Here is a 13,978-nt window from a genome sequence, read left to right on the forward strand (position 1 = left end):
CTTTCATTTCTTCCATTCTTCTACAGAAACCTCCTAATGCAGGCAGCTTTACTGTGAATTTAGCTTTAACTTCTCTCTCTGATATGATCTGTATGTCTAGTGAGATGTCCTGTGTTGCCTCTCATGTAGTGTGTGTGTAACTGGCAGCCTAATATCCTGTTGATTTGGGGAAAGCCACCTGGTTAAACCAATTGGTAAGAAAAACTATTCTACCAGTAGGGAGTGAAGACAGCTCATGTTCTGTGCCTCCAGGGGCTTCCAAGAGGATCACTGATTTCCAGCTAAAACCACAGTGATCTATAAGCTTAAAATCCAGCTCCTCTGAAAATTTGTGGTTTTTCTATGATGCACAAGGCACCAAAGGGGAAATACAGAGTACCACAAAGTAGGCATTGGGTCTGTTCAACACCACTTACCACACCTCCAGTTCACTAGGGAAGGTTTAGGCCTTATAGCACAGGAAAAGCTGAAGAGAGTGAGCTGGGTGCAGAAGTCTGGTCTAACCCCCTGACAGATATAAAAGGCAAAAGCTCCTTTTGGGGAAATTACTAATTTTTTTACTTGTTCAGCTAATCATTCCCTAACAAATAATTTTTCTGATTGTCTACAGAACATGATTCTATAAGACAATGGTGTCTGCTCTCATGGGTGCACATAAGCAGAGTTGAGAGATTATTGATGTCAGAGTTAACAAACAGTTTTCCAGTATCTAGCAGAACAGTTGTGTTTGCACCTTAGTGATAGCTGAAGAGTAATACTTCACATTGCTTCGTAGCAGCACCACACACCCTTGCAGTAGTTGCCAAACTAGTGTAGAAGCCCATGAATGGAAAAAGGGAACTGTTTGTGTTTCTATGCCAGTCCAGTGGTTTGTGTTATTCACACCTTCACAAGAATAACAAGGTCAGAATACAGTTCTATATATGTAATCCAGAAAAAAGTGGTGTCCTCTGTGCACAGCTGCTCTCTCAATGCCATTTCCGTAGGTGTCTTGTCTTTGTTTATATTTTCAGCATAGATTTTTGTCTCAGTGTCTAATTAATTCTCAGTTCTGGCTTGTTAGCTTCTTGAGCCTGCTCAATAATTGCAAGGTTAGGTTTTTCCTTGTATTTGTAATCAGTATATTAGAAGTTTGGATTATGACAATTAGCTGTGGTGGTGACTGAGCCGTGTGTTACAAACAAGGAGACATCAGACAGTTTCCACCCGGGTTATTTTTCTGGGTGCTGTTGTTACACATGAACTCGCACAAGAGAGACTGCCTTTGTATTTATCCTGTAGATTTTGTTTATAGTGTAATAATTTGCTTAGAGAGGGTTAGAGCCCTGTTTTGGTTTGATGTCACATGCTATAGACTGAAATCTCCAAAGATCATGCATCCTAACTAGGAGATGCAACAGCAATGTTGACCCAGCCTCCTTGGACAACTAATCTTCAGTTGTGCAGCTTGTTTTGGGGTGTGTGCATGTTTCGGGGATTTTTTTACTTTTTCTTAAAGAAAGCCATAGCAAGAGTAGCAATTTATGACAGTTCTAGGTGATTCGTGTTGCTCAGGCTCAAGAATCTAACTTGTTCCACTGTACTAAACCAAATTGTCTGCATGCCATGTAACCCATTCCTGTTAACAAGACCAGTGCTTGCAAATGCCATGTTTTGTTTTTATTCCTCACCTTCCCGTTATTTTTTTCCCTTTTTTGTTTTTATTTTTTCATTCCATGTTCCAAACTAGTTTCTAAGCGACGCAAGGCTCACCTGAGACGCCTGGACCGGCGATGGACGCTGGGCGGGATAGTCAACAGGCAGCAGAGTCGAGGTGAATTAATAGCTTCCTATGGCACCAGCCCCTAAGGGTGCACCAAAAGCCGTGCTGCAGCTTTGGCTGTGGTGTGCCAGGGTCTGCATCTTCAGCACTCTGGTAGAAAGACGCCAAAGCTCCAGAGTTCAGATGTGGATTTTGTACATGACAGCATGAGGGTGTCTTGGAACCAGGGTTAGGCACCCCAAGAGCTGGAGGCTGATAATCAAAGGTAACTCTGCTGTCCGACTCCTTGCACTGCGTGAGGAGGCTCACATCTGTTGTGTTTTAACTTTGGGCATATCTATACTCGGTCTTTCTTACCTTAACAAGGACAAGTGATACTTTCAGGGCTGTTAAAATCAGAAGAATGCCAAAAAGCCATGGCCAGAGATGTGTGCAGTGGAAAAGTGCTTGGTGTGGAAAGATGAGAATCATTCCAGTTTCAGCTTGCTCTTCCTTGCAAGCAGTGCTTAGTACTAAAGATAGACTTATTCAGAACTTTTGGGAGCCTTTGGTGTCAGTCCCGTGTGTTTAAAATACCACCAGAAGCAGTATTTATTTGTTGTTTTGTTTTAGCTTTGCTGATCTGACCGTGAGCCTTTGTTAGGGGGGTAAGCTCTTTGTGTTCTGAAGCTGTGGCTGGGTGAAGTCTGAGGTATCTTCCAACCCAGGCACTTCTCCAGTGCATGTGAATCATCTTCCCAAGACCAAATGTATCTCTTCCTATCCCTTTCTCCCCTTCTTGCAAGATTGTCCAGATGTGGTATTCATTGCAATTCAAAATGGAAAGAGGTGGGGGAAAGCACAATTTTCACTTCTGTAACTTCCAGCTTACCTTATTAAAGAGGTGGAACCAAATGTAACCACAAGAGAAGCTTCCCAGTTGAGGAAAATGTGCCTTTTCCTGCTAAGGAAACGTACTTCTAAAATTTGTCTTCTGGATTTGGTGGTGGTTCTTTTTGCAGACTTGTGTGTCAAGCACATACAACTTCTCAGTGACCTTTTACCTTTGCCTCAAAATATTATTGAGGAAGCCAAAATAACAAGAAGGGTTTTCTTCCTACTGGAAACCCTGCAGCAGCTGGAACTACCCTCAGAAGACAGAAGAACTTGTGCTTGTTTCTGTGCCTGGAGACTTTGGGAGCTACTTATTTTGCATTGTCAAATGCTTCCAGACAAATTAACTGGGAGAATTTCTGGGAATCAGTTTTCTAAACAATTTGTTTACAAGTTTAAACAAATATTTTTCATATTCGTATTCATACAACACAGCAAACAAAGCTCCATAAAATATTAAGACTGCATAGTCTTGCAGTAAGACTTGAGGACCTCAATTGCATTCCCAGGTTTTTCCTCTTTTATGCCCACCATTTGTGGGCTTTAGCTCCAGAACTGCCCTTCGACAGTGTCACAGTGTCCTCCCTGGCAGTCTTCCCCACCACAGGCTCCCCTAATCTCTTCCATCCCTGCCTTTTTCTTGTTCCATAACAGTTTCTTCCCTATTAAGCCCAAGCAATGCTGGGGTTTTGAGTGTGTTGGAGAACATGTGTTTTATCTCAAACTGAATCTCAGCACTTGAACTTGGCACAGACTGCAGCATCTCAAGGTTTGAGGCACCCTCCATGGCTGAGCTGCTTCTATAAGCTCTCTCCAGTGCATTTCAGCCACAGCTAGCTAGGCTGGCTAAAAATAACCTGTTTCATGTCATCTGGAATAGTAGCTTAGGGAGCTTTTCTTATTTACAAAAAAAAAAAAAAAAAAGCAGGCTCATTGGAAGTAAAGAAAGTGATTTGAATACTTGGGGACAGGTCAGAGACAGTGGCTTCATCATCTGACATAGCTGTAGTCTGTACAGACATTTATGCCTTCCAAACTGCAGTTGTTGAAAGTATGAGTCTCTCTGGGTGTCCAGTTTTCTGTTCTCTAAAAGAACACAGTTTATATGAGGTCAGGAGAGATTCTTTCTCCCTTCTTGCCCTCATCCCAACCTAAAAGCCTTCCCAACAAGGCCAAATTTGGGTGGGTTTGCACTGAAATGACAGAATACATGAAGTGTACACACACTACGCGCCAACCTTCAAGCCCCTGCTCCAAAGGCCAGAAGAACTAGAAGAGCCACTCAAACAGGAGCTTGCCAAAATCATTCGATGTAGGCAAAACAACTTCCCCTCCCCCACTTGGCCTCTTTCTTGGAAATAAATTCAATTAAACATTTTGGCTGCAATTCTCCCCACCCAGCGATATTCTGCTCGAGATAGTCCCCGCTGTTGGGTTAGCTCCAAGAGGTCACTGGAGTTTAAAAGCAAGCTGTAAAGGATGCTTCCCTTCATGTTTACGCTTGGGTACCACTAATAAATCATTTTTACCAACTAGGTCTATCATAGAACTGAAGGAATTATGTGTTGTTTCTGAAGACCAGGATTTTCTAAGTGACTTGGATATTAAAAACACTGGGAAACCCTGAGTGCAGAAGGGAATGGTGTTTGCTTCCCTGTTACAGACTGCCTAATGAGGGAGAATTATCAGGGATAACGTACTTATTTCTCCCCTTTCCAAAGCCATTTGAAGAGGCTAAGTATCCCTGAACTTCAGATAGTTGGGAGTTACTGGGTCTGTGAATAAGAAACATGACAAAATGTCATGACAAATTATTGAATATCACAGTAGTGCTCCTTTTTTAAAGCTGAAAAAAATCTGCAAAGAGAACAGCTGTAGTCTGTTTTTACAAAGAGAAACAGATGACATTTGTTGCTAAACTTTTCTCTTTAAAATGGTCCATGGTGTGCCCTGATCTAAGAGATTACATTGGTTTATGTTTCTTATGTAGCTGCAGAGCTTGTTTCTTTTACATGTTAAATGTTTTAAAATGTGGTACATTTTCTAAACTTTTGTCTATACATTACAGAAATCCTGTAATACAAATGTGGATTATAAGGAGAAGTCTGAATCTTTGTAGTTTTCCTCAGTCCTGACACTTGTTAGACCTGCAAGCTGCAGAGTTCATGTTCTCTTGTACTGGGCAAAATGCTAGTTCTACATATGCATTTACTTGGAACTTCCCCTGGAAGACAATTTAGGATTGTTTACAGGCTAATTTAATGAGAAGTCATTTGTGCTATTTGAGTTTGATTGGGAAAAGAGGGGGTTTACATGCCTGTTTTATATGCCAGAGATCTGACATAAGTTATTGCTGCTTTGGTTTTATGCCCAACACTTTCAACTGGAGCTCTTACAATGTGGGAAAGTACTTTAAAGTTATTCATATCTACAGTATAGTGACATATGGGCTGAATTTCTGCCAAATGAGCCTGTTATTTAAGAGTAGCTGCTAGCACAAGAAATAAGCTATTAAATGAAAGAGTTAAAGTTAGAACTTGGAATCTATAGGTCTTCTTACTACTTGCATAACTTATAGAGAGAGGGAGCTTGATGGGGGGAGATGGGGCGTAGAGGGAGGGCAGCCATGTAACCCAATAGTCTTTAATACTTGAACCTCATCTTGAGTTGGTCTTGATACTTGAACCCCATCTCCTACCCTGGGTGAGTCGTTCTGCAACCAGTTTTGTAGCTGTGGCAAGAGCCCTTGATCAGTCCTGGTGATACAGGCTGGCTGGTGTGCTTCTGCATACCACCAGAGCGGTCTGCCCTCTTTGGCAGCTCCCTCATTAACCACAGGACTTCTCCCTTTGTTTCCACTCTTTTTCGCTGCTTGTCCATGATGCTGGTGAAATGTTTGTCATTTACAGCACGAGGCTGCTTTGCTGTGCGTAAATCAAACCAGCACAGAGCAGCTTCAGACTTAGTTTGTTCTTTTTAGTTTTTCATCTGGGTTTTTTTTCCTCCTCTGTGCTCCAAGGAAAGTAGTAAATGTTTATTACCCCTTGCTGGTTGAAGAAAGAGCATGCGCAATACAGAACTGTTTAGAAGAAATGTCGTTATTGTTCTTTTCTATCTGTTGGCACAAGGTTTTCTGTTGTTTGAAACAAAAAAAGGAGGTGAAGGGGCTGCGGGTGAGGAACAAAGGCTGAAGAGCTCCTGTCTGCAGATGAACACATTTGATAACTGTGGACAGTTATTTTCTCTGCTGACTATTTAGACAAGTAAAACAAAGTCCATGTTGAATTAATGCATCGCTTTCTGGAACAGTGAGACTTTTTCCAGAAGCAGGTCTGACAAAGGGGGGGGGGGGGGGGGGTGGAGTGGGGGAGGGCGAGTGCAGACTGCTGACTGAGGGGAAAGTATTTTGAAAGAAAATTCTTCTGTGGTTTGGAAGATGTAGGTTTGGAGCTGTTGCATTTTGCTGAGAAATCATTAATTGGCTAATTTCTAACCCAGTTCCCCCCTATCCCCATCCCTACTGGCATATCAAACAAGGATGGGGTCACAGAAAGTTGGGGGTATGTACAAACACCAGCTGAGCAAAGGAAATTACTCCCTGACTTGGTTGGCTCCTGAAGTGCTGGAGATAACTTCCACACTTACTTGTGGAGGCAGAAAACAGTGAACTTATAAAATATAGGTGAAGGAGAGGTATGTGAAACGGGGCGCTCAGAACTTGGAAGCAGAAACGTATGAGCGCTGGCCATTTGCCTAGGAGAGATGAGGCTGATTATGCAGGGCTGGAAACGTGCATGGTGTTTTAGCTGCTTAAAGGCAAGGTTCCTGTCCCAAATAGTTTACAGCCTAAACAAAGAGAAGGAGATCCATGCATCAAAGGAACCTGGGCAAGTGGCAATTTGGCATGCATCTTACTATGACCAAAACGTTTTTCACAGTGGAAAGTGATATTTATTTGGTATTTTTAAAAGCTTTTAGAGAAGGGCTAAACCCAAGCTTGTTTGGCAAGGCAGGAAGTCAGGGTAGGTAAGGCTTATTTTTGAAAGGATTTGAGAGTTTCAGGTTATTTGATACCATGGAGGAGGGAGCCTGCTTAGGTTGATGAGGAATCATAAGAAAGGCATGGAGCTGAGTGGGAAAAGATGGAAGGATTTGGAGGAGTGGGAAATCCAAAGGGAGCAGAACAGGTGAGAGTGTGTAGCAGGATATTAAAGCAAGGCATAGCACACAGGCTTGAAAATTTGAGATGGGGCATCTGAATTGTGTGTACACTTGGTAGGAGTCTGGCTGAGGTACCAGAGTGCTGCTGTGTCAAGAGCCTTCAGTGAGAGCAGTGTGCTTTGCTCCTTTGAGAAAGGAGCAAAGAAGGCAGGAGGTGACTGTAGTAGCTGTGCAAAAGAGACTGAAAGGCCAGATCGAGGCTCTAGTGGTGAGAAGCAGCAGTGATAAAGGATTTTGAAGATGTTGAGGAAAGGAACCGTTACCTTGGTGATAGACTAGGAGGAATCTGAAATAACCAATGCCAAGGGTATCGGGAAGATTTGGAAAGTGCTACTCAAGCTTTACGTTACAACTCAAGCAGTAAAACTATAGGTCTGCTTTCCTTGACCTGACAGTAAGTATAAATCCAGACAGGCGGAGGAGAGACCAAGTTGCCTTCTCAAGACACCTCATAACTTTAATGTGTAGTATGTGTGTGCGCACGTACACGTGTAAAGTCTGAAATTCTGGTTTGACAGGCAGGACTGGAGGAGCCTCAAAGCTGCCAGGTTCGGTGTCTTGCTCTGTCAGACAGTTAGGTACAGTTTCTTCAGGAACAGACAAAGTTTTATCTTAACTGTTCTGAAGCTTTTCCTGTGGGAGAGGTGTCCCAGCACATCACCTGATATGGAAAACGCCATGTTCAATGCTTAAAAGTTCTTTGAGATTCCCTTTTTACTAGTAGACAGAAATACAACAGCTGAAACAAAAGAAAACCTGTTTGGCTATATGCTGTTTAAATGCAGTGTGAAGGAGTGGGCACATCTGCTGGCTCTTTAATTACAAGCTGCAATCTTACACAGAAGGAAAAAACACAAAGCTCTGTTATGGTCTGCCATTATCCAAAAATAAATGTCATTGATATTAAGCCCTCCTAAAATGTAACAAGTTAAATGTGGCATCCATAATTTTTGTGCAGCCAGTATGTTGTGTCATAGCCATTGAACAGGATGGGTGAGACAGAAGTAGTATTTCGGTCTCCAGTGGCTGCAAAGGTGACCTTTGACTACTTGATAAGGATTGCCAAAGTGCCTACAGGTAATCTTGCTCTGCTGTAAATCATGTGATGGTTTAAGAGCTCTATTACAAATCCTATTTATGCAAAAAAGTTGCACTTTATTAAACTGCATCTTAAAATGGGTGGGAAATGATGTGTGAGCACACTTAAACTGTGCTAGCCTGCGTTTAGATCAAGTTTCATAGGGGTTGCCTTGACTCTGCTTCCAGCAGTCTCAGAATAGGCCTCTCTCTTCGAAATTAAGTGAAGCTGCATTGAAACTGGCTTGGTTTAGTATAGAGAAGAGTTTTACACAAAGTTTGTGGTGCCACTACTGAAAAAAAATAGTCTCACCTTCCCCAGCATCTTCCTTTCTCCTTTATGCTTGTGCAGAGCTTCAGTGAACCAAACCAGACTTCAGGTCATCCTGACTTTTCCTTGGCCAGGTTGGCTTCAGGTCCATCTCATGGAAGAGTCATGAACTGTGCAAGCAGATGTGATGGGTGCAAGGCAAGGTGAAGGAAGGGAAAGGGAATGGTCTCAGTTACTGTAGCACTAGGTGTGCATTCAAAAATTGCTTTTAAAGCAGCTTTTTAGTTTAAAAGCTCTTGCTATTTGTGTATGGGAAAGGCCTCAGCTTGGCAGAATACTGTTGTATTGCTGGAGGGATGCAAAATGGTTGTGTTGTTGGTTTGTGGTTGAAGTGTTTTGTAGGGGGTTTGGGTGTTTTGTTTTTTCTTCTAACAGCCATGGAAGGGGCATAGATGTCTGTGGCTTGTGAAGGAGTGACCCATAACTTTCAAGTACTACTGGCTTCCTTGTAGGAGGTCTGTTGGAAGTAGTATGCATACATCTGTACAAACCACATACTAAGCTGTAATGCAGGGCATTTTACAGCTCAAATGCTTTGCCCGGTAGGCACACCTCCCAGCTGGACTGCAGCAACCTGTGCTGCACTTGTTGGGGGGCAACCTCAGTTGATAGTAAAAGCCCTCTCTGTAGTATTTTGGCTTTTACAAGGACATAGGCACCGTCCTCTGATGTCCATACTGTTTTCCCAGTAACCTACCAGGATTTGTTTCTATTTATGGTCCCAAGCCTCTGCTGTCTGTCTTCAGGAAACTTTAGGTAGAACCAGAGTAAAACAGAAGCCTGCCTTTATCTGGAGAGGAGAAAAGGAAAAAAGTAGAAAGATTGATAGGGTAGTGAGGCTTTGGAATAACTAGTGGACTGAGCATTGGGCTGCTGAGGTGTCTGGGAGGGCTGGGCAGAGCGCAGATACAAATGCCTGAGTTAGATAACCCAAACGGTGCAGAAGTTCTCATTGTGCATGTTTTAAATAGTGCAGGTGTCTGGGTAGGAGGGAGAATGACATGTACTAATCCTTCCCTGCCAAGCTAAGTGGGTTGAAGTTGGATAAAGCATGATGTGACAGATTGTAGCCCTTTGCCAATCAGGCTTTGCTTCTTCATGTGTGCCTTGTTCAGATTTACTAGTGCAGCTGAATTTCCAGTAGAGGTACCTCCTTTAGTTCAGCTGGGAGGTATCTTTTGATCTGCAAATTAGTGGTAAAGAAGTATAAGTGAAGTTAGCTGATTGAGCCATTAACAGATCTCTGGGTGTCAGGTGCTAAGAACAAAGGTGCCTTTGTTATTTCTATATTGAAGGGTAGTAGGACTCTCATCCCATTATTTCCAAAGCGCAGCCTTTTGGCTGATGTACCTGCTTTGTAACAGGTAGTAAAGTTTATTCTGCCCACTTGACCTCCATGGCAAAGTTGATGTAACAGAAGTTGCAGCTGGGGAATACAAATTATACTTCTGTTTGCCTTTTTCTTTTTTTTTTTTTTTCCCCCCTCTCCTTTGGTAATTGTAAAGTCAAAATTCAATGTATCTAAATTAAACACTTCTGTATTCTCTGTAGATCTGGGCATACAACTTTGATGGTAGATCTGGGATGGCTCACTGACTTGTGTCTTATACCATTGCCTATGTATCTGGATGAAACCAGCGTGAAAGTCAGAGTTGTCAGTGTAATTCAGAGCAGTGTCTTTCTACTGACTGATGCTCTCCTGATTCTCTCATTAAGCCAATTATGTTAAGTCTTTCCAGTAACTTTATGTATCAGTCATGAAGTGTCAAATATCTTCTCTTAAAGATTTTGGAATAGTAATCTGATATGTTGAATGCTACATCAGTCATCTGAAGTGACACAGCCACTGAAAGCTCTACTGCTCCCTTCAGTGAATCTTGGTTTATATAAAACTGGCTAGACATAGTCTTTGAGAAACAAAACAGAATCACCCTTTGACTGCAAGGAGGCCCATATCTCCATAGTACTGTTGAAGTATTATTTAAGTTACAAACCTCATGTATGTTTGTGGTATCCACTGCACTACTGAAAGAAACCAAATGTGTGTGGCTGTAATTTGTTCTCTGAAAGCACTTTCAAGGGGAAACTAATGGTGTCTTCCTGGTTTTTGATCTGTAGGCTTAAAAATAGAACTCCTAAACAAAAACATTGTAGGACACTCTTTTTTACTAAATGGATTTTTAACACTTTTTATTGTCTTGATTCATGGGAAAACTTCTCTCTTCCCTTCCTACTTCCATGCAGCCATTCCTCCATGTAGGGAGGAGTCACCTGAAGGGCTTTCCTCTCAGCTAATATTGCGGTTTTTCCTATGACTTTGAAGCCAGATTTCGTTAGCCAGGTTTCATTTGTCAGACCCCATCTTGTAATAGAGTATTTCTGCGGGGACGGTGTCATATCCTGATGGTGCTAATTACAAACTAGCTGGAATTCCTTACCAGTGATAGGACAGTTAAAGCAGCCCTCCTGGGGGAGAGCAGGAGAGAGTATTTTTGCAGGGTGTCCCTGCTCATGGCAGGGGGGTTGGAACTAGATGATCTTAAGGTCCTTTCTAACCCTAACTATTCTGTGATTCCATGATTTTCATCTTGGAAGCAAAGGTTTTGACAGGTCTTACTCCATCAGGATTGTAAGGATCCAAATGTGACCCATCAAGGGAAGTTGACTTCAGAAATGTAACTTTCCTGAATTTTCTGCTATAGATGCTCTGCCAACATTCCCCCTCACCCTTTCTGAGGTACTATTTCTTACTTTCTCCAAGTAATGGCTTGTTTTTTTCTTTAAAGTTTCCATGCTTTGCCCAGCAACAGAATGCAGTTGAGCCACAGAACCAAACAGATGCTTGGGTCCTTATCACTCTCTCCAAAAGAGTGTTTGCCTCAAGCTGCTGCAACCTTTTCATAGCTTCTTTGTTCTGCAGTGATCAGGAGCTCTGGATTTACTTAATTTCCTGCCTGCTCCTGCGCTCTGACAACCCGCCATTTGTTCCTGCCCATGCCTTGATGTGACTGCCAGTAGAAAGTGCTAGGAACGCTGATTGGGGTGCTCTTTGTTGCTTGCCTTCCCTCCCTTTGATCTAGCTACACAAACTCATGCTGTTACCTGCGCTGTAGCTTGGGTTCAGGAGAGGGGTTTGGTAATGCTTTCCATGTCTGCTGCTGTAGAGCAAGGCTAGTAGTTCATGTTTTCAATGCCATTTGTAATTTTTTAAACTAATGGAGGAAAAGGTTGACCTTGAGCGTGATGGAAATGCTGCAGTAGAAGACTCCTGGTGGGTGGAGGAAGATGCTGACAAAGTGTCTGTTCTGTTCTGCTCATTGGCTTGCTCTCAGCAATGTTGTCTGCTCACCTCTGCCTGCCTGGGAAGGGGATAGACGCTGCAGATGAATAGAGATACTGAGTTTTTGGCTCAGACGCCATACTTGAAATCTAGCCTGCACTTTTGAAGTATGTGTCTTAGTTCTGGCCCTCCTTTACCACTGCCACACATCTATCTCTCTGGAGTGAGGTCTAGCAAAAGTATGTTTGCAAAACACTTCACAACCCACGAGTACAAATGTTGTATGGTCTCCTGTCAAATGGAAAGTGGTTTTATTCTTTTATCACTCTTTTAATGCTGTTTCAAGCTGGTTGCTGTAGACCTGTGCTGTTTGGGAGATGCCAGGAGAGCAGTGTGATGGTCCAGCCCCTCTGAGTTGGGGAGGATCGGTCCCTCTTGGGATGGTGGGCTAGGGTTTCAGTAACACAATGCTTTCTGCAGCCATGTGCGTGTTCAAAGAGCCAGCTGGCTGGAGCTCCTGCAGTGACGCTTGGCTGATTTGGCAGCTGGGTTGATTCTGTCAAGTTACAGTATGATAGTTAAGTCTAGCTTCAAATCCTCTCCCTTACCCACTCGAGGAACTTGGAGAGGGGGGGCAGGAAGAAGGGGGAAAGCTCTCAGGGGACTTTGTGTCATTATTGGCATGGAAGCACTTTGTGATTATCAGCAGCAGGGTAGTGGCAAGGGGCTGATTATCTATCATGTCGTCAGCATAAATAATCAGTGGGCCCCTGAGCAGGGCTCCGCCTTTTGTAACGGCTCCACGTAATCACTGCATAACAGTTTAAAAGCAAGCAGAGCAGAAAAACAGCTGCACTAATCCTGACCCTAACTGATGTTGCCTTTTCTCCCCTCACTAGAAGAGAAATATGTCACTATCCAGCCGTACGCCAGCCAGGGGAAGGATGAGATTGGGTTCGAGAAAGGTGTCACCGTGGAGGTCATCCAAAAGAACCTGGAAGGATGGTGGTACATAAGGTAAAGAAGCCATGCAGCCAGGCTGCTGCAGAACCTGTGACAATGAGCTTTTCTGGTCCTTCACTTATTGTTAGTGTTTAAATAATTCTGTAGCTAGGCAAGGAAGCCCAAATTGTTCATAGTGCCTTTCGAAGAAATGTAAAGAAAAGGCTGTGTTCAAGGCGAGGCTGGACAGAGCCTTGGGCAATGAAGTTTAGTGTGTGGTGCCCCTGCTCATGGCAGTGGGGTTGGAACTAGATGATCTTAAGGTCCTTTCCAACCCCAACTATTCTATGATTCTGTGATACAATGGTGGTTAAAGTAACATTACGGTGTCTGCAAAAGCTGTGGACTGTTCCAGTGGGGAAATTCCTGAACTTGTAGATTATTTTCGTTCTTTCAAGTTAAAAGCCTGTATCTAAGTTAAAATCCATGAGACCTATCAAAGCTTTCTGTTCCATGTAATCTTAATGTGTTTCCAGTATAAGAGTTATTCTGTAGCATGTTTAAAGCTATTGATAGTGATGCTGAAAGGCTGATTGTGATCTTTTGAGCTGTTTGGGGGATATAATGCTATTTTCAGGGATAGAAGAGATCAGTTTGGTGGCTATAGCCCTTGTCCAAACTTACTGGTGGTCTCAATAATTTGCCTGATTTCTGCCTGTCCACCTTAGATATTCCAATATACAGAGGTTGGATTCTGAGGGCAGGTGAAGTTATTGTGTATCAAACTTTGTTATGTGCTTGAAACAGCAATCATAAGAGAGTTGTGACTTAGGAATCCTCTTTTTTAAATGCTTGTGGGGAGGATGTAGGTTAGCTATGCCTTAGATAGTAATATAAGGTCAGGATAAGTACTTACTGAGAGCTTTCTCCATCTAGGCACACACAATACTTAGGATTTAGTGCTTTCTCATGATCCTGCTCCTAGTTTTGTACCTGTGTGTGAATCCAGCAGTGCTGTGAAAAATCCCATTTCTATTTTAAACAAGATGTGATACAACAGGTAGCTTAAAAACAGAGGTATATATCTCAGGCAGTGCAAAACTTTTCATCTAGTCATCTTTTTCCATTCAGCTTGTAATTACAGTGATTATGTCTTCCCCTTTCCCTCGTCAAGCCAAAACTTGCTTTTGTTTTGAATTCTGCTTGATTTATCAGCTATGAATAAGGACTGTGAAAATGCTGACTGAAGCAGTCTTGTTGTTTTTCTTGATGTCCCTTACTTAGAAAACTGATATCATTGGGTTATGGGTTTTTTTAATTTTTAGTTTTAACTTCTATTTACTGCTCCCATAGAGGGAATAGGCTAATAAAGATAGCAGCGGAGCCAGGAAGGCACTCTAGATAGGAGGAACTCAAAAATGCTTGGGTTTGGTCAGGTCACATTTTTTTCTCTTTTAATCATTCACAGCAGTGGAATCCAAAGTTGCAGTTA

At 42.6% G+C, this 13,978-nt stretch overlaps 1 protein-coding gene across 1 annotated transcript in view; it reads left to right on the forward strand.

Annotated features, from left to right (window-relative positions):
* The window catches only part of LOC104412036 (SH3 and PX domain-containing protein 2A-like), a gene marked incomplete at its 3' end in the record, with an annotated part of 206,100 nt that extends 193,539 nt beyond the window's left edge, over positions 1–12,561 (forward strand). The window contains exons 9-10 of the mRNA XM_010022629.1: positions 1,730–1,813; positions 12,444–12,561. Coding sequence (XP_010020931.1) covers positions 1,730–1,813; positions 12,444–12,561 — 202 coding nt within the window. The remainder of the gene's footprint in view (positions 1–1,729; positions 1,814–12,443) is intronic.
* Between the last annotated feature and the right edge of the window lie 1,417 nt (positions 12,562–13,978).

Source organism: Nestor notabilis, unplaced genomic scaffold, assembly GCF_000696875.1.
Source record: "Nestor notabilis isolate BGI_N333 unplaced genomic scaffold, ASM69687v1 scaffold4609, whole genome shotgun sequence".
Taxonomy (NCBI): Eukaryota; Metazoa; Chordata; class Aves; order Psittaciformes; family Psittacidae; genus Nestor; species Nestor notabilis.